Source organism: Marmota flaviventris, chromosome 13 (assembly GCF_047511675.1).
Source record: "Marmota flaviventris isolate mMarFla1 chromosome 13, mMarFla1.hap1, whole genome shotgun sequence".
NCBI lineage: Eukaryota > Metazoa > Chordata > Mammalia > Rodentia > Sciuridae > Marmota > Marmota flaviventris.
The window spans coordinates 96,793,081-96,813,035 of record NC_092510.1 but is presented as its reverse complement, the minus strand read 5'-3'; the positions used below and the strand labels follow the sequence as shown (position 1 = coordinate 96,813,035).

Below are 19,955 nucleotides of genomic sequence, written 5' to 3'. Positions count from 1 at the left end.
ACCATTCTCAGAGGGCTGAACAGGTTTATACACAGCACAGGAAGGCAGAGCAGTGAGGACAGAAGAAAGGAAAAGGTGGGTTTAATGGCTGCCAGATAATTTTTTCCTTCCTGTAATCTCTGTATGAAGACACAATCTTTCAGAGTCAGCTTTTCTATTACTGTAAAACCCAAATGCATGGCAATAGCATATTTAGTCAGTACTCAGGTCCTTTCAAAATAGGTTTTGCTATACTAGAGTGCAAAGGACCTTAATTTTTAACAATGACCTTGACAGGAGCATACTCTCAAGGGGTAAATCTAATGAAATTAAGCAAAGGCTAATGGGATATAGTGGAACTCAGACTGAAACGAAATGGACAGATTCATTCAGAGATGACTCATAATATGATTAAGTGTAGACCGAAGAAGAAAAACAAAGAAATTGGAGAATTATGGCACAATAAGGAGTACTCAGCAAGCCTCAGGGTTATTCTCCTTTTTAGCAAAAACAAACAGGGAAGAACTACTGCATAATCAGGACTTGAGAAACATGATCTGTGTAATAAATCTAAGCTGGTGGTGGATGTCTACAGCCACCACCAGATGAAGACGACTTCTTCCAGGTTTGGAAGAATAGAATTTCCTAGAAAATCACAATAGTCATTATGCCTGATACCACTGTCAAATTTTAAATCCATAACTATGAAAATTTCAGAAAGGGTTTTGGTAATCTTAATTTGGATTTTACATTTCTAAAAAATAGAATTTCTTCTGATTTAGGTAAGCCTTATCAATATTCATAGTGAAATATGTGTTTCATTCCCAAAAAGGCAAACAGAGGACCTAACGCTCTTTTAATCACAAAGTTTTTTTAAAAAAATATTTATTTTTTAGGTGTAGATGGACACAACACAATGCCTTTACTTTTATGTGGTACTGAGGCTGAAACCCATGTCCCTCCCATGCTAGGCGAGTGCACTATCGCTGAGCCATAATCCCAGTCCCTAATCACAAAAGTTTTAATACTTATTTGCCCAGGACTATGTTTTCGGAAATCTGTGTCAAGGTAGAGATGAAAACATCAGTGGTGTTTAATTTAGTATTAATGGAATGCAGTTAGTGGAAAGAACACTGGACTAGGATCACATTTGAGTCCTGGTTCCAGATGTGCCACCCACCAGCCAGTTGTGTGATCTTAGACAAGTCTCATTTCTTCATCTACAAAACAGACTGAAATGAGCCTTTAAGGCCATTTTTTTTTAATAAAAAAAATTTAGTTGTACTTTTGGCAAAATCTAAGGATTTTGTTAACTTTAAGCAAATTCCTAAGAACATAGTAAAGGTTACAGCTGTCATTTAGTAAACTGCTACTAACGTGTGCCTGATACACTTTAAACACTTAACAAAGGTTTAACCTACAGCCCTTACAATCCTCTCCTTGCAGTTGTAATCATCATCCCCAAAGAATGTCATCAGTTTTCATTATTATAAACAATTTTTCAGCCTCTTTAAAAAAAACTACCCCCCACTTAGAGAAACTCAAGGCTCAGAGAGGTTAATTTCCTTTTTCTTACTTTTTTTCCTTTTTTTTTTAGTGCTAGGGATCGTACCCAGGGCCCTGCTTGTGTTAGGCAAGCACTCCACCACTGAGCCCTAGCTCCAGCCCTGGATTCTCTCCAAGATCACAAAGTTTCTAAATTAAGGATTTAAAATATGAATAGATGAATTTAAAATGAGCTGCCTTTTATTAAATCTGTTGTAGATATGATTAGATTACGGGCACACGATCAAGACACACAGCAGAAGTATCAAGACAGGAAGCCCCGTAAGCACTGCCTCTCTCTAGCTGCGCTCCAGCAGGGGCCGGCACAGAGCAGTTACTTCATGTGCTGAGCAAGGGTCTGAAGGAGGGAGTAAAGGTCCTGCCAAAGGACAGCAGGATGCTGTGCTCTTAGGCCATCATGTGAATCTCATAGTGGCGGCTTTCAGGTTCTCATAAAATGGCAACCTGAGATTCAACAGTAGCTTCTGTGCAGTCTGAGGTGCTGTCTCTGTGTCTATGGCTGTCACTGAAGCCCCAGGAGGTGACCTGTTGCCAGAGTTTAGCTCTTTTTGTCATTCATTAGGAGTCTGGAATAATCGAAACAGGCCTGTTGTTGGAAGGGGCCACACTGTCCTAGAGTCCACATCCCCCTCTTTCGGAAATCTCCCCTCCTGTTCCCCAGCACTCTAGCCCAGGGCAAGCTCCAGGTGGCTGGCCTGTTTCAGGGTGCTCTCTTCCCAGTTTGATTTTCTATTGAGTTGAAATCTGCCTCCCTGTCAAAATATTTGTTTCTCTATCCATCAAAAATGGTTTATCTAAGAATCTTACCATTTCTTTTGGACACCAAGCACTTTTTAAATTAGAAACTTAAAAAAAAAGGCTTTGCAAGAGTAAGTTCCTGAGAGAGTGGCTCTATATTTTCTGATTTAAGATAAAATGCTGGGACCAGGATAAGTATTGGCTGTATCGGAGATTCTTACATTTAATATCCATGGACTAATGAGAGATGCGGGAAGGAACCTAAGGCTCACTCACCCTCCAGCATGCCTGGTTCAGGATATACACCCTCTGCTTGCCTTGAAAACAAGGTATTAGTTTTATAAGGAAATCAGACTTTGCTAACACCCCGGTGGACCATGCATTCAATGGGCTAAAGAGAGTTGATTGGGAGTCACCCATCTTAGAAGTACTACGAGTCCCACAAATAAAGACATTTGTAGAAGCAGCTACTCACTAACCATCCACTAGCAAGACGCCAGCGTCAGTGGAAACCAGCAAGGCCTGGCCCCAGGGATCTGCGCACACAGCTTCGTGAGGGAAATTACTGCAGAAACACTGGGGCTCCCAAGGCTGCGAGGCAACACAAGCATCGGAAAATGAGTGCACCAGGAAAATACATGGCAGCCCCCAGGTGGAAAGGACAGAGAGCAGACGCCTGAAACAGCAACACAGATGCGCCATGGGAGTGGTCACGCCAAACCCTGGTTGCTCTGGGGTCTGGACTCAGTCATCTTCCTCAGGAGGAAGATCTCCTTTCAAATCCATATGCAGTGGGAAAGCAGTGAATCCACATTTCTGGTGCCATGACCTGTCCATGTGATAATGACATTTCTGGGACAATCAAAACATTGGTAATATCTCAGTAAATGGTTTTCTTTAACACCTGGAGGTTGGGCCAATTGGCACTTTTTTCTTTTTCTTTCTTTTTTTTTTTAAGAGATTAATATTAGTTCATCATAAAAGCAGGTACCACATAACTTCAAAATTGTGATTCCTGTGTTGCTGATTCAGTAAAATCATTCAATCATGCATAATGCAAGAATTGATATTATCTTAATATGAAAATGCTTATTGATCAATAAGACTACAAAATCTTAAAGAAAAATATAATAATAATCTGTTGCCAACAAAATGACTCCTGTTCCCCCATGTTCAAACTGCATGAATTCTTCTTTGAATCTTAGTTTTATTTTCATTTTAGGCATAAGGAGTTATTATTCTCAGACATAAGGGCCCAGTGTGGTACACCTGTGTGTGCACACACAGTTGTGCCTGTAAGTACCCAGTGAAGCCATGCTCGCACCCTGAGAGTAGAAGAAAGGCTCTCTGGACCACCTTTAGAGTCCTGGGCACTGAGGGTGGACATTGTATCTTATTTCTAGCTCAGAAGAGAAAAGCATGCTTCCCCTTTAGGAAACCCACAGCATTGAAAAAGAATATCCTAACTGCTAAGATAGACCTGCACTGTTCCAAAAAGATTGCCTAAAGAATGTGAAAACATTTTATAACCTGAAGAAGGGCTACACAAGAGCATATCACTAATTGAAGTGGCATTTCCCCAAGAGGAGTTCTGGCAATTCTGAGCTTGACACTTGTAGCAAGAGGACATGAAAAAGCAAAGCCAATACAAATGTCATCCAGGAGACAGACACAGAAACCAGTGCATGAGATAACACTGAGAAAGAACAACCAAGTCTTTGTTTTCGGACCAAAGGACACAAGTTGGGGATACTCAAGGAGAAAGGGGTTTTCACCCTAGGATCCGGGGGCCCTAGAGGATCCATGGGGACTGAAGGAGATCTGTAAAACCCCAGAACTTGCATCTAAAATGTTCTGAATGTGCCACTGACATTTCAGTGTATGTGGGTGTCCATGGTGAGCATGTGTTCTCAGAGTGCCAGTGACCAGGAGATCTCAGGAATCACTCTCAAGGCATGGAGTGTCAGTGATTGACTCAGATTCAGCCACACAGAGGCTCTGATCTGAGTACGGGCAATGTTTGCCCATGCCCCAGACCCCTTCTCCCGGGCGAGAGGCTTGTGCAGATTTTGTGGAGTGGGAATGTGGCCCAAGTGCAGGACTTCTGGGGGGCTCCTCTGAGAATACCAACACAGATCATGAAACAGTGGATGCCCAGGACATTGACAAAGCCCAGTTATTTGGAAACAGATGGCTCTATGGAATAGCACGAGGGACTGTGGCTTCTGCAGTGCCAAGTGACAAAGTTAGTGGGGTCCTCTGGAGCAGTGCTTCTCCAAGATGGCCCGTGGCAGGTTATAAGCCAACTGCAACAAGGAGGTTGCTCTTTGTTGTTCACTAGTGAACAAGTTATGGGACAACATACCTTTTTTTAAAAAAATATTTTAGTTGTTGATGAACCTTTATTTTATTCATTTATTTATATGTGATGCTGAGAATTGAACCCAGTGCCTCACACATGCAAGGTAAGCACTCTACCACTGAGCCACAATCCCAGTCCTATATCTAAGAACTCCTTAAGTATGTTATTGAATTTTCCTGTAATTTGGTATTTACAAAGTGCTTGAAAACACTGTTCTATTCTATACAGAAAGAGACAGTGGAAATTTCTGCTCCTTGGGAAAGAATGCTTTGCCATGTACATTGTCTGAAGTTGTTGGTGGTTTTTGGGCATCCACTGCATTTGAGCTCATCATTTTTCTAAAGCAAACTTTAAAGTATACAGGCTCAGATCATCTGTGTCTTTATCACCTACATAAATATCTCCTTAATTCTTTTGCTTTTATAACGAATGCTTCTCTAGTGATGTACCATGTGACACTGTTCCATTTAACTAACTTACTTATTCAGAGTGTAATTAAGAACTTAGCGTATTGTTTTACAGTACAAAAGCATGGATGTGGTAAGCGCACAGTGCAATTTGTTTTTCTTTTTTCCTGTTCTATTTTTATCACTTAGTTTTTCCCCAGGGAAAGTGAAAATAGAAAGTCAATAGACCACAGGGGTTTCTGGCTGGTGAACCATAGATTAAACAGGGGTTTCCACCTGTCTCCTCTGCGTAGCAGCCTCACCATACCCTGGGAACTAGTTAGAAATGTAACCCTTTGGCCTCTCCCAGACCTAATGGGTCAGGAACTGGGGGTGATTCATACACACACACCAGCGCTGGGGAAACCCTACTCCAGGGCCTCTCTGTTTAGAGGGCGCTGTGCTCATAAGAGATGTCCACTCTTGGCCCAGTCCAGGCCTACTGCATCAGGACCTGCAGTTGGTTAGGATGGCCAGGTGTCACACATGCACAACAAGTTGGAGGAGCACCGCAGGACTGGCCTGGCTGACTGCAAGAGTCCACAGTGGAAACCCAGAGGTGCTGCCTGAATGATCTGGGCTTTCCCTGGGACTGGGTAGGAGCAGAGCTCTTCTTTCTTCCACTCCAAGGCCTTTTCCAAAGAGTCTCAATAACTTTACTGAGGACAAAGAAATTCACAGTTTAAGTTGAAAGTATCAGCAACTCACCTCTTTTTTACAGATCCCTGAAGTGGCCAAGCTTGATGGGGCATCCCCTCTCACAATGGACTTCAGTTTTAGAGCCTTATGGGACAGAGATCTCTTTTAAGTTTGTTATCAGGCAGCAAAAGAAAAGCAGGATAAATAATTGAGATTTGAAAATAATGTGATATTTTAATAAGTGGGAGTGACTACAGGTTCATCTACTGACTCATCCCTAATGATAAAGAATGAAGCTAGTGGGACAGGGTGAAGCCCCGGTCACAATGACCTGGCCCAGATCATTTCAGTTTGTTCATCTCTAAGAACTGTGATTTCTAAGCCAGGCATGATGGCACATGCCTGTAATCCCAGCAGCTCTGGAGGTTGAGGCAGGAGGACTGCAAGTTCAAAGCCAGCCTCAGCAACTTAGTAAGGTCCTGTCTCAAAATAAAAAAGGGCAGGGGATGTGGCTCAGTGGTTAAGTGCTCTTGGGTTCAATCCCCAGGATACAACATACACAAAAACCCCCCCAAAACCCCCTGTGCTTTCTTAACTGTGAGCATTGAAAATTCAGATTCCCAGGTCCCTTTTCAAACCTGATGGCTCAGAATCCCTGAAAGGAGAGGCCAGGCATCTTTAAACAAGGACCAATGCACCTGTCTTGGAAAAAGTGATCTCTCCTCCAAGATCCTTGACTGTGGGTCTCCTTCACCCACCCCCACCCCCTCGGCTTGTGCCCTACTGCCTGTCAAACCTTATCTTAGCTGGCAGTCCCCCTGCCCCTGTTTCCCTGCTGGGATGGGGGATCTGGGAGGAAGCTTGGAGCTGAAGAGCGTTAGTATCACATGGGACTGAGGCAGAGGCAGCATGAGTTCCTCCAAGGCCTGGGACACGGGACAGCATGACAGTGGCTTCATGGAAACAGAGTGGACATTCAGGCTTCCTGTGAGCAGAACTGCCACTCTGTGCTTCCTCTTGCCATGGGTGGGTCAAGGTACTTTTCCCAAATTGGCTCCCTACTCTTCAGAAAATTCCTAGGAGGCAGGCAAGTGGTCCCTGCTCCCTTGAAAGGAGTGCTGTCCTCTCACCGATACCTACAGGGAACTATAGCTGTACACTCAAAAATCTCACTCATGGCTCCCATGGCAATCCTAAGAGAGATCACGGAGCTGTGGTGACGGCAGGCAACATAAATGCTTCTGCATGTGGGTGTCTGCTTTGGATGTCTTGCAGAAGAGGTCTCAGAGTAAAACCCACCTGCCCTATTCTGACAAACTCTGCCTGGCGGGCCTCCTCTTTCTTCCGGGCTGACTTGGGCGATTCGGGTAAGACATCACTGAAAGACCGTCTATTAAGCATGTTCTGGAAAAACAAACAAACAAACAAACAAAATAAGCTGTGAATTCCACAAGCAGTGGTCAAGTCCCACCCTCTGGCTTCTCTTAATGCACAGACCTGTTGTCCAGATGGTTCTATTTCTACCCTCTGTATTTATGTATTCATTCAATAAGCAATTATGGAGCACCTGTGTGCCAGGTCTGTGTCAGACTTGGGGATGAAGTGTCCACAGGTAGGAGCCCCCACTGCATAATGGCTGAGGATGTGGCCTTTGAGACCAGGCAAACCAGAGGCCCCTTGCTCAATGACTTATTAACAGTGTGACTTGGGCCATATGCTGCACAGCTCCAGGATGCTGTTCCATAGAGTGGTGCCTCAGGAACACAACACTGAATTCTACAGGACACTACCCCGGAACTACACCTCCGAGGCCCCATGGGCATGCAGGGTAAGTGGTCAGTCTTGAGTCTGTGTAGTTGACATCTGTCTCCCAGGTGTGTTATGAGGATTAAATGAGATGGCACATGTAAGGTGCTTAGCACAGCTCTTGGTGCATACTAGGCCAATGCTACAGTCCCCTCTAGACCATGGTGAGAGAACCGGGTACCCTCACCCACTCAGCAAGCACTGACTGAATGCCTACACCTCTGCCAGACTTGAAGGATGTGGCAGACACTGTCTCTGTCCTTGTGAAGCACAGAGGCGAGTGGGGGTGAAAGCTAGTAGCTAATGACATGGTTAGCACAGGTGACCACTGCTATGCAAGGCAAATCTCTGGGACACAGCAGAGCATTTTATAGGACTGGCTAAGGGGACTGGCTTCTACTGGAGGGTTGGGGATGCCTGCCAAGGTGGCAATACCTCAGCTGAGACCTGAGGGGCATCGTTACTCATTGGTACCTTCCTTGTCCTTAGGGGGAAAAGGAATTGATAGATTATCAAGTCAGCCCTTCAGGGTCCTGGTTTCAGCCAGGCTGACTCACTGAGAACTGTTACAGAGCACCAGCCAAGAAGATGGCAAGGGTACTGTAAAAGGACAGTGGTCACATCAGTTCCTTCTGATATCCTACACTTCAACTGGGTGAGAGCCAGACACCTTTATTTTACCTACATTATCAGGAATAATTATTTCTATAGGAGTTCATGAATGAATACACAGATTCTAAGGGAATTCCCCTACTTGTCCTGTGTTTTCTTATTAAATAGGGAAATGTTTTAAACAGTGATGATGTTATTCTGCACTAATGAGTCTCTGACCCTGGTGAGCTCACATGTGCCCCTGAGGAAGGGCTAGATCTCATCAGTGTGGACATACCATGGACTAGGAAATATCTGGCACTAAGGGGGTTTTTCAGGAAATGAAAATGCTAGTTTCAGTGCTGATTATGGAGCAAGCCAAGAAATCTTAGAAAAGTACTCCATTTCTCCCTTCCATCCCCATTTTTGCCCAATTGTTGGCTGCATGGCATAGAAAACACTGAGCAGTTTACCAAGGATAACACCCCAAAAAGCACTCTCCAGTGCCCAGATGTTGCTGACTGACATTTACAACCACCCCTGCTTGCACCCTGATTTCCACAGGCCTCAGCTTTGTGAAAATGCCTTCTCATGTTGGCACTCGACACCCCACTTGTTGTGTCAGCTGCAGTGGCTGCGGACAGGATCAAGGCGACACCTGTGCTTTAACTAGGGCCACATTGCTAGGACTATGATCTCAGCTCACACCCCACAGGAGGGAAGGAAGACCGCGGGCCAAGTACCTTATGCAAATCTGGCATCAGGTCCTGGTGTAAAGATCGAATCAACATGTCCAGAGTGCGCCGACGTTTCTGGGCAAAGGTTGGGGTTTCCAAGGTGGCTTTTTCGCCGTTAATTACTATGACAAAGAGTAAAAAGGGGATTGCAAACATCAGTAGCTACTGAAGAACGTTATTCTCAAGAAGACCCTTCACAGTGAATACCACCTACCTTCCCAGTACTGGTATTACCATCAATGTGACTGTCCCTTCATGGAAGAATACTAAAAACCCTCTAAATGTCTCTGTGCCAAGACATGCAGAGTCCATAGGCATGTCAAGCTTGGCTTTCTTGTAGGACTTCAAGCTTTTACCGAAATACCTCTTTAACCAAATACCCATCAATCCACCATGCATCTACCCACCCATTCAACACAAGGGGCCAAACCACCAGATGTCATTCCAACAAAATGCAGCAAATATATAACAATTGTCTCAACAGAATACTGGGATTCTTAGCCTAATGGAAGTTTCTTCTGGAAAGAAGTAGGGTTTTAGTGAATTACAGACACTAAAAGCCAATAAAGTAGAAAGTGCAGTCATGTATTAGAGCACAGAACAGGAAATATGAGCTCAGGAGTCTGAAGTCAAGGCAGTTTGGGGTATGGGTCCTGGCTCTGCTACTAGCTGTGCATTCTCTCTCTCTTTTCTAGTACTGGGGACTAAACCCACAGCCCTGTGCATGCTAGGAAATCACTTTATCATTTAGTTGCATTCCCAGCCCTCTTTAAAATTTTATTTTAAGACAGGGTCTTGCTAAATTTTCCAGGCTGGCTTTGAATTTACTATCCTCCTGCCTCAGCTTCCCGAATAGCTGGGATCACAGGTGTGCACCACCACACCCAGCCTGGCTGTATATTCTTAAGCAAAATTTTGAGCTTCTTGGGGCTTCAGTTTTATTTATATATATATATATATATATATATATATATATATATATATATATATATATATATAAAACCTAATACAATAAGTATAGACATATTTTTATGGGTTGTTGCCATTTAAAAGAAATAACACATATAAAGAGTTAGTACAGGTTTAGGCAAATTAAACTGAATAAATATTAACTATTAGTTGTCTCATACAGGAGGGACAAAGGAAGGTCAGTGTTCATAGATTGAAAAATGGAACTCTGGGGACACCTATATAGGATCTGTATGCTGGGGACAAACTGAGCTTATGTGGGCAGAATCAATCTCTCTCTTTCTTTCTCTCTGTCTCTCTCACCAGGGATTGAACCCAAGGGCACTTATCCATGAGCCACATCTCCAACCCTTTTTATATTTATTTAATTTGAGACAGGGTCTCACTAAATTGCTTAGGGTCTCACTGAGTTGCTGAGGCTAGCTTTGAACTTGTGATCCTCCTGCCTCAGCCTCCTGAGCCACTGGTATTATAGGAGTATGCCACTGTATCAGGCAACATATCTCTTAAGAAATTTAAATTATGTGTGTAGCTATTATTTTCACTAATTAGGTGACTGGGGATTTTTTTCCTTCCTATTACCTTAGAAAAATCCATGATTTGTTTTAATAGACTAAGAGAAAAACCAGGATTTTTGTTGAAATTCCACTTCCCATTACATAGGCATTTTTCTACCTGGCCTACTTCCTTCCTCTTGCTAAATCCTCTTTAGAATTCAAAGTGCCTTCTGATTCTATGGCTTCTCCTATTCTGTTAGTTCACTGAGTCCTCCTGGTATTCCTGGCCCCAGGCTCTGTCCCTGCAATGTGCCCTCTCCACCACCTACAGCTTCTTTGTTCTCTTCCTGTCTACCTTCCATATGTTTAATGTCAGATCTGTGGAACCTCTCATTTCATTTCCCTCCAAGTCTCTGAGGAGCCAATGAGTCACTGCTGATTGGCTCTATTTAAATGGCTGGATTCAGGGATGCCCTCTGTCACCACTTCTATTTAACATAGTTCTTGAAACTCTAGCCAGAGCAGTCAGACAGATGAAAGAAATGTAAGGGATATGGATAAGAAAAGAAAAACTCAAATTATCACTATTTGCAGATGATATGGTTCTATACCTAGAAGATCAAAACATTCCACCAGAAGTGTCCTAGAACTAATACATGAATTCAGCAAAGTAGCTGGATATAAAATCAACACCCGTAAATCAAAGGCATTTCTGTACATCAGTGACAAATCTGCTGAAAGTGAAACTTGGAAAATCACCCCATTTACAATAGCCTCAAAAAAAAAATACTTGGGAATAAATTTAATGAAAGAGGTGAAAGACCTCTACAATGAAAACTATAACATGCTAAAGAAAGAAATTAAAGAAGACCTTAAGATGGAAAGATCTACCTTGTTCTTAATAGGCAGGATTAATATTGTCAAAATGACCATACTTCCAAAAGCACTATTCAGGGGGCTGGGGTTGTGGCTCAGTGGTAGAGTGCTCGCCTTGCATGTGTGAGACCCTGGGTTCGATCCTCATCACCACATAAAAATAAATAAACAAAATAAAGATATTGTGCCCATGTATAACTAAAAAAAAAAAAAAAAAAAAAAAGCACCATACAGACTCAATGCAATTCTAATCAAAATCCCAAATGGCATTCCTTATAGAAATAGAAAAAGCAATCATGAAATTCATCTGGAAAAATAAGAGACCCATAATAGCCAAAGCAATCCTTAGCAAGAAGAGTGAAGCTAATGGCATTACTATTTCAGACCTAAAACCATACTACAGAGCAATAGTAACAAAAATAGCATGGTATCAGCACCAAAATAGACCTGTAGACCAATGATACAGAATAGAGGACACAAAGTCTAACCCAAATAACTTCAGTTATCTTATATTAGACAAGGGCGCCAAAAACCTACATTTGAGAAAAGATAGCCTCTTCAACAAATGGTGCTGGGAAAACTGGAAATCCACATGTAACAAAATGAAATTAAACCTTTATCTCTCACCATGCACAAAACTCAACTCAAAGTGGATCAAGGACCTAGGAATTAAACCAGAGACTTTGTACCTAATGAAAGAAAAAGTAGGCCCCATCATGTCGGATTTAGGCCCCAACTTTCTTAATAAAACTCCTGTAGTGCAGGAACTAAAACCAAGAATCAATAAGTGGGATGGATTCAAACTAAAAAGCTTCTTCTCAGCAAAAGAAACAATCATTGAGGTGAATAGAGAGCCTACAGAATGGGAGCCGATCTTTACCACAAGCACGTCAGACATAGAGCACTAATCTCTAGGGTATATAAAGCACTTAATACAAAAACAAAAACAAATAACCCAATCAATAATGGGCCAAGGAACTGAACAGATACTTTTTCGGAAGCTGACATACAACCAATCAACAAACATGAAAAAATGTTCGACATCTCTAGCAATTAGAGAAATACAAATAAAAACTACTCTAAGATTTCATCTCACTCCAGTCAGAATGGTAGCTATCAAGAATACAAACAATAATAAGTGTTGGCGAGGATGTGGGGAAAAAGGCACACTCATACATTGCTGGTGGGACTGCAAATTGGTGCAGCAATCTGGAAAGCAGTATAGAGATTCCTTGGAAAACTGAGAATGGAACCACCATTTGACCCAGCTATCTCACTCCTCAGTTTATACCCAAACGACTTAAAAACAGCATACTATGGGACACAGCCATATCAATGTTTATAGCAGTACAATTCACAATAGCTAAATTATGGAACCAACCTAGATGCCCTTCAGTAGATGAATGGATAGGGAAGCTTTGGTATATGTACACAATGGAACATTATTCAGCATTAAAAGAGAATAGAATCATGGCATTTGCAGGTAAATGATGAAGCTGGAGAATATATTGCTAAGTGAAGCAAGCCAATCCCCAAAAACTAAAGGCCAAATGTTTTCTTTGATATGAGGATGCTGACTCATAATGGCGATGGTGGGGGAGCATGGGAGGAATGGAGGAACTTTAGATAGGGCAAAGGGGAGGGAGGGGAAAGGAGAGGGCAAGAGGGTAGGAATGATGGTGGAATGAGTAGACATCATTACCCTAAGTACATGTATAAGATACGAATGGTGTAAAAATACTTTATATATAATCAGTGTCTTGAAAAATTGTGCTCTATATGTGTAATATGAAATGAATTGCATTCTTCCATCATGTATAACAAATCAGAATAAATTAAAAAAAAAAAGAAAAAAAATGGCAGGATTCCACTTATGAGTTGGGTTCCAGTGTTGCTGAGCAACCCTCTAACTAATCTAGTTTGTTAAAGCACCACAAGCCCTGGTGGCCTCAGCCCTCTGCAGACACCCTGCCAGAGTGCTTACCTCCAGTGCCTAGGCTCCAGGGCCCTAGGGCTTGGTGCTGCAACGCCTGCTCCCTGTTGCTGGCTGTTTCTTGCTGTCATCTGATCCTTGGGCTTTGAACCATATGGACCCACAGTTTAAATCAGGCAGATTTTCAGATGTTTGGTTTGTTTTGAAAACTCAGAATATCTGGTAACACGGGCTCATGCTCCTGAAAGGCAGCAGCTGGCTGGAGCAGGGGCGTTTCTCCAGTCTACAGCGGCTCCAGCTCCCAATGCTCCTCACTGTCCTCTGCTCTACCCCTCCCTCATTCATTTCCCTCCCCACCTCTCTAGGCATTTGAGTTTATGACCTCTGTTCCAGCATTCAAAGAAGGGGCACAGACACCGGAAAGGAAGAGATAGGATCATCATCTTTTTCAAGCGGTCTGTAGTGGGTTTTTTTTTTTTTGTTTGTTTGTTTGTTTCCAATGAGGGGGAGTTATTGCCCTTACACCCTGGAGCAGGCTAAAGAATGGGCAATAACAATTCTGGGGCCAGCTGGGACCATGAAGGAGCCTGGCCAACATGTGCCTTACGTCTCTTATTCACCAGGGTAGAGGCTGGAAATCATGAAAGGATCTCTGCAAGGGGCTGGAGGGATTCTGGAAGGTAGAGTGGTTATCAATTGTTGGCTAAGACTGGGATGTTTCTGGTGACTGGAGTTAAGTGACACTCATTCTTTTAAGTGCCAGCTACATGTGCAGACCAGGGAGCTTCTGGTGGCTACTGAGGGAAGATTCCTGTGCAAGGCCAAGAAGAACAAACTGGGGAGATAGGAAGTCAAAGGAGGGACAACTTATGTCTGGCCCTGGCCCTGGCCTGTGGGATCAGTTTTGGTCAATTTTAAGACAGGAAGAGGAGAAGCAGTGTCAATGAAGGACTCTGAGACCTTGAACTCAATATTGCTACCTTGGGGCCAGGTGAGATGGACACAGAAGAGGGTTCAGGAGCTTTTCCAAATGCTCCTATCTACACAGCAATAGTGACAGAATTAGGCAGACCATGTTTGTAGGTGGGCAGGGATGAGAGGCAGCCAGCAGAGCAGTTGCAGTGCCCAGCGTGCCTGGCAGAAGGCTAGAAGTGGCCTCTTCACAGGGCACAGACTGAGTGGTACTGCCAGGGCCCTGGGGCTTGCAAGCTGCACTTCCATGAAGAGGTGCATGAGTAAGCCAAGAGACTTGTTTCCGATCACCAGAGACAGACCTCCCTGGCCTTCCAGAGAGGGTGACCAAGGGACACGCTGGGTGTGGGTATTTGCATGGCAGAGCTCTGCAGTCCAGAGGATGGGGACTCAGAGTGAGGCCCTGGGGTATCATCAGTGGAGCCAAGACACATGCACCTGGGTTAGTGAGGCTTGGGGCGGGCAGGGCTGCCACCCTCTCACAGCCCACTTGTCTGTCTCACCCCTTACCCCTAATGTAATCACAGCCTCCTCCCCTCCCCTGCATCCCACTGTATATGAGGACCCAGGAGGAAACCTATACAACACTGCCAGAAACCAGATGTGTGCTGTGGAAGAATGAACGGAGCCCGGAAATACTTCAACAGTAGGTTTCTTTGCAGCATCCTGGGAGGATTTGGAGAGAGAGATTCTGATGCAGAACAAGTTGCATAAACATTTCAAAAGAGAAACTTACGTTTCACTAGCAAAAAGTCCCTGAATTCCTGGTGATCTGTAAACACCGGTGGAGATGGCAAGGGTGGGCCAAAGAGTGGTACACTTTCTTCTGAAAATATTTTCAGCCTACACAGAAAACATTCCAGAATTAGTTGGTTTTTCTTCAAAGATCACCACTATTTTGCCCTTCACTGTGTCCAGCAGCCTCGGCCATGGCCCTGCCCTCCTTTCCAGCTGAGTTGTTTTAAGGGCCATGGCCAAGACTTCCTGCATCCTCTGTGGTCTAACTCATCAGCTACGGATAAGGTCAGACTCCCCAGGAATAATGGCAGTGGTCACCTCTGTGTGCCCGCAGCTTACAGGTGGCACAGCTGGCCTTCTAATACGCAGCCCTGAGTCCGATTCTCCCTTGGCTGCCTGGGGTGGTTCCCTTCATTCTACAGAGGACTGAGGCTCTAATGAAATCAACCCTTTCACAAAGCCTCAGAGTTAACAAGTGACAAGGCTGAGATTCAAAACAATCTATTTGGTCGAAGTTCACACTCTTTTCACAACATGATAACTTTTAACTGTTAATTTTTGAGCACAGAAGGGTAAAGGAAGGAGACAGGAGGCTCAAAAAGAAACATGCACATCAAGAGTATCAATCAATGTCAAATTAACATGTAGACAGATAATCAGAGCAAGAAGTGAGATGAGGCTGTCACCCACCTGTAATTGTCATTTTGCTGGTCATACCTCACTAAGGCAAAGATATCTGTGGGGAGATGGTCAAGGAAATAATCAACAACCCTGGCGCTCGCAGTTGACAGCTTGTGCTGTGGAAAGTCCTTGTGCAAAAGGCTCTTGCCCAGCCCTTCTGTGGTTAGGGCTCCTAAGGTCCTCGGGTTAGGACAGAACTGTGGCTTCTTTACAGGAGAGCCCCCTGCCTGGTCCAAGCATCTGTGTGTACCTCCACTGGGAAAGAGCTGCGTCTCCAAAGCTGTCAGGAGAGCAATGTAAATAAAGATATGAAATGAAGCAGCCAACCAAGCAGAGAGAGCAAACAAGACCCCAGCATGAAATTAGTCATATATTTCATCTCACATGTTCGAGAGGAAAAGCAATTTAAATGTTTCCACTATACACCTTCCCTCTCTCTCTTGGCTTTGGTAGACAAAACAAGATAGAACAAGCCAATGTGGCTGGTGACAGCTTCTAAGCAGAGTCTCCCGAGCTTGGGCTGGAGCCTGCCAACCCCAGAATAGAACAACTGCTGGGGGCGGAGCTCCGCGCTGGAGTGCTGGTTCCATCCCCAGCATTGAGAAAAAAAGAAGAGGGTGAATTGTACAGTGTGTGAATTATATCTCCATGGAGCTCTTTTGAAAAATCAAAATAGCACAACCACATCTAGTGGCCTCCTCTATCCATGCTCCACTAGCTTCCCTCTCCCAGCTGGCCACAAAGCCACCAGGCCCTTGGCATTTCCCTTCCCTGGCTGGGTGGAATAGAATTTGCATTAACAACTCCTGCTGTCCTTTCCAGAAATGAACCTGCTAAGCCCCAAATATAAAACTTACAAAGAAGGGAGAGTAAAACAAAATTGACTTGGCCACTTAAAGCCACCTCACTCCCTATCCTGGGGTGCACCTGGGAAGTTTTCTGCTATGTCCAGGGACTTGATGCAGGAAGGAGGTGATATGATTCCTAGTTCAGTGGTCAGGGGAGACAGTTTTAGCAAGCAGGGATGAGGATGGGGGAAATCTATAGCGCAGGTGGAGGCAAATACCTGTTTTCCTCTCTTCCTTCTTAGGAGAAGTCTGGAGGCTTCAACTTTAAACACTTACTAATGTGCTATATTTCAGGTTCTAAGGGATAAGGCAAAGCATAGAGATGTCTGAGTCCCAGAGTGCCTGTCTCCAGATATTTCTACTGGAGTCTTCAGGGAACATGAAAAACTAGGTAGCATTTATCCTGGAAATGCCTGTTGGTTGCCCTTTACTTACAACCTGTGGGTTTCACTGTCACAGCCTGTGGCCCAGAGCAAGTGGGCCATGATTAGTTATCATCTGGACTGGCTGAGTCCATGCTCCCTGCTGTCTGGCCAAGCTGGACTCAGACACTGCAGGGGACGTCAGTCTCATCACAGGAATTTGCTAGCACTATGAGATGAACAGTAATTAGGGGAAGCAAATTAAAATATTATCAACTCACTTCTCAGATTTTAAGAGGTGGTAATGTGGCAGCTATGGTCAAACTCAGAATCAACCAGGCACAATGATTTTGGCTTTTTTTTTTTTTTTTTTTTTTAAACTTACAAATTTTGATACCTAAAGAAAAATTACTCAGATACCTAAAGAAAAATTCATTACCTATCATTCTTCTAATTCATTTATTACTGATGGGTGCAGGAAGTTTCCCTCAGAAATCAAGAATTCTCTGAGAGCTAATCTATCCATGAATTTAGTGGGGGCAAAGGAAGAGGCAAAAATGCAAAACCTTGGAAAAAAACCCCAAAACTGGGAGTCTCAGACCATAGCAATGAAAACATGTCACTGCAATGGCACATGCCTGTAATCCAAGCAGCTCAGGAGGCTGAGGCAGAAGGATCACAAGTTCAAAGCCAGTCTCTGCTGAGGCCCTAAGCAACTTAGTGAGACCCAGTCTCAAAATAAAAAAGGAATGGGGAGCTGGGGATATAGGTCAGTTGGTAGAGTACATGCCTCGCATGCACAAGGCCCTGGGTTTAATCTCCAGTCCCAAAAAATAACCCCCTCAAAACAATAAAAATCACGTGAGTGATAACATTTGTGCGAAGGTCAATAACTTCCAGTGAGACTGCTAAACCAGAGCAGTCAACAGGCCCAGGATACGTGTAAAGTGAGATCGGATCATGGAAGGCTTGAAGGCGGCAGAAGATTCCTCTCCCTCCTGGAACACAATGGTGACAATATCGTTTCCAATGTGGCGTTTCCTTTCCACCTGCAGTGAGCACAAACAACATCACTGAGAAAGCTGCTCAAATATGGCAGAGCTGAAAAACAGGACGTCGTATAACAATCTACAGCAGCCAGCAGAGCCCAACCCTCAGCTGACCTTGACTGCTGCCTCCCATTTCCCTGCCCATCTCCTGACTCAGGCCTGTACTTCCTCTTGTCTACAAAAGCCTCCTGACCAGCCTCCTGGCCTCCATTCTCTCCTCACTCTTCTGCCCTATTAGGTTTATCTTTATTCATCTCCTGAGCTGGGCACTGAACAAGGGGGTGCATCAGAATCCCCAGGGGAGGAGCTCAAACATTCATATTATAAATGCCTTAGCTAGTTTTTCTTTCTCCCTATATCTCCAGTCCTCCTTAGCTAATTCTGAAGTACACACTTGGTGAGAACAATGGCCTACCAAATTTGACCTATCCAGAATGATCTCCTAGACCCATGGCTGATAAGATTTTTTTCTGTAAAGGGTCAGAATTTAATGTTTTCAGCTTCAAGGACCGTGTGGTCCTTTCACAGCCAGGCAGCTCCTGTGGCAAAAGCTGTCACAGTGCACGAACAAGTGAGCACAGCTGTCACCAATACTGCTGCATTCACCCCAACAGGGGCTACTGCTCACCTGTGCCCTAGCCTTTGCCTGTTTGGTCAATCACAATGCCTCCCTGTTCCTCTGGATCCCATGTGTCCTCAGTTCTGGGTTATGGGGGACTACAGATGGAAACTCATTCTTTCTCACGCCCCTTACCAAAAGGTGGTTCACCTTGAATATGGCTGGCTGGATAGTGCAGCGATGAATAAACTGTCACAAACGTAACCCTAAACTGGTGCCCAGTCCAGCCTCCAAAAGGAGAGTCTGTAACCCCAGCAACTTGGGAGTCTGAGGTAGGAGGATTGCAAATTCAAGGCCAGCCTGGGCAACTTGGTGAGAACCTGTCTCAAGATGCAAAACAAAAAGGGCTGGGATGCAGCTCAGGGGTACAGTGTCCCAGGGTTGAACTCTGAGTGAAAAAAAAAAAAAAGGGGGCACCATAGTTTCTGCTGCCTCCTGTTGGAACATGGAACTTGTGCAGGGGGCCAGGAGGGCTGTGCCACCTGTCAGTAGTGAGCCCTGCTGCAGACAGGAGAGCGCCCCCAAGAGGCCATGCAGAGGCCCCTGAGAGGCCCTGAGACTTCAAGGACGGGAGCAAGGACAGATTCCCAGCATTCCCATCTAGCCTCCAAATAACTCCAGCTCAGCTGCCAGGGGACTGTCTCTGAGGAGGCTCCCTGAGACAGCAGTGGAAAACCTGCCGGCTGAGCTGTCAACTTGCAGGACCATGAGAGGTTGTGAATCAGTTTTCTCCAGCTGGTAAGTTTAGGAGTGGTTTGTTTTGTGGCAAAAAAATAAATACAACAGGGCCTTGGCTTACCCAGTTTATTTTGCCTTGTCTCTTATTTCTTTTCTTTTTTCTTTTTTTCCAGTACTGGGGATCAAACTGAGGGCCTCATGCAAGCCAAGCAATTGCTCTCCCATTCAGTACCAAGCCCACATAAACCTCATTATCTAAGCCCAGACAAATTACACTTTGCCCAGGAAGCCTCCCTGTTTCTGTTAGATGTTGCCTTCTTTGTCCCCTGGTGTCTGTAGAACTTTCCTGATGCCCTTCCTTGGGGCGCATGACTTTCTATTTTGCACAGTAATGTTTGCCCAGGCTTCCCGGAATCTTCTCTGCACTGCAAGCTCCTGGAAAAGAGGGCCCCTGCCTGAATCTTACAGGATATTATGGGGAAATTAAGGTTTAGAGAGCATCTCCAAATTTCAATTTAATTCAGTGCAAAAAGTAATTATTAGCTGGGTGCAGGGCACACACCCAGTGATTCAGGAGGCTGAGGCAGGAGCATTGCAAGTGCAAGGGCAATCTTAGCAACTTAATGAGGCCCTGTCTCAAAAAAAAGGGCTGGTTATGTGGCTCAGTGGTAGAGCACTGCTGGTATCTAGTACCAAAAAAAAAAAAAAAGAAAGAAAAGTCATTATTGTTGGCAATGATTTCTTAGGTATGACACTAAAAAAAAGCACAGGAAAAAAAAATAGTGTCTGGGGATGTAGCTCAGTAGTTGAGCTCTTGTGTAGCGTGCACAAAATGCCCCGGATTTGACATCTAGTACTGGGGGAAAAAA

General features: G+C 44.3%; 1 protein-coding gene across 3 annotated transcripts in view; it reads right to left on the bottom strand.

The window, feature by feature from the left end:
* The window catches only part of Garnl3 (GTPase activating Rap/RanGAP domain like 3), a 151,652-nt gene that overhangs the window by 30,104 nt on the left and 101,593 nt on the right, over positions 1–19,955 (bottom strand). For 2 of the 3 annotated variants that reach the window (XM_071600977.1, XM_027944074.2), the window contains 7 exons: positions 17,681–17,789; positions 15,540–15,585; positions 14,848–14,954; positions 8,871–8,986; positions 7,030–7,134; positions 5,800–5,874; positions 2,763–2,874 (listed from right to left, as the gene is read on the bottom strand). In XM_071600977.1, the coding sequence (XP_071457078.1) occupies positions 2,763–2,874; positions 5,800–5,874; positions 7,030–7,134; positions 8,871–8,986; positions 14,848–14,954; positions 15,540–15,585; positions 17,681–17,789 (670 nt within the window). The remainder of the gene's footprint in view (positions 1–2,762; positions 2,875–5,799; positions 5,875–7,029; positions 7,135–8,870; positions 8,987–14,847; positions 14,955–15,539; positions 15,586–17,680; positions 17,790–19,955) is intronic. The other variant, XM_071600978.1, reaches the window with a different exon arrangement.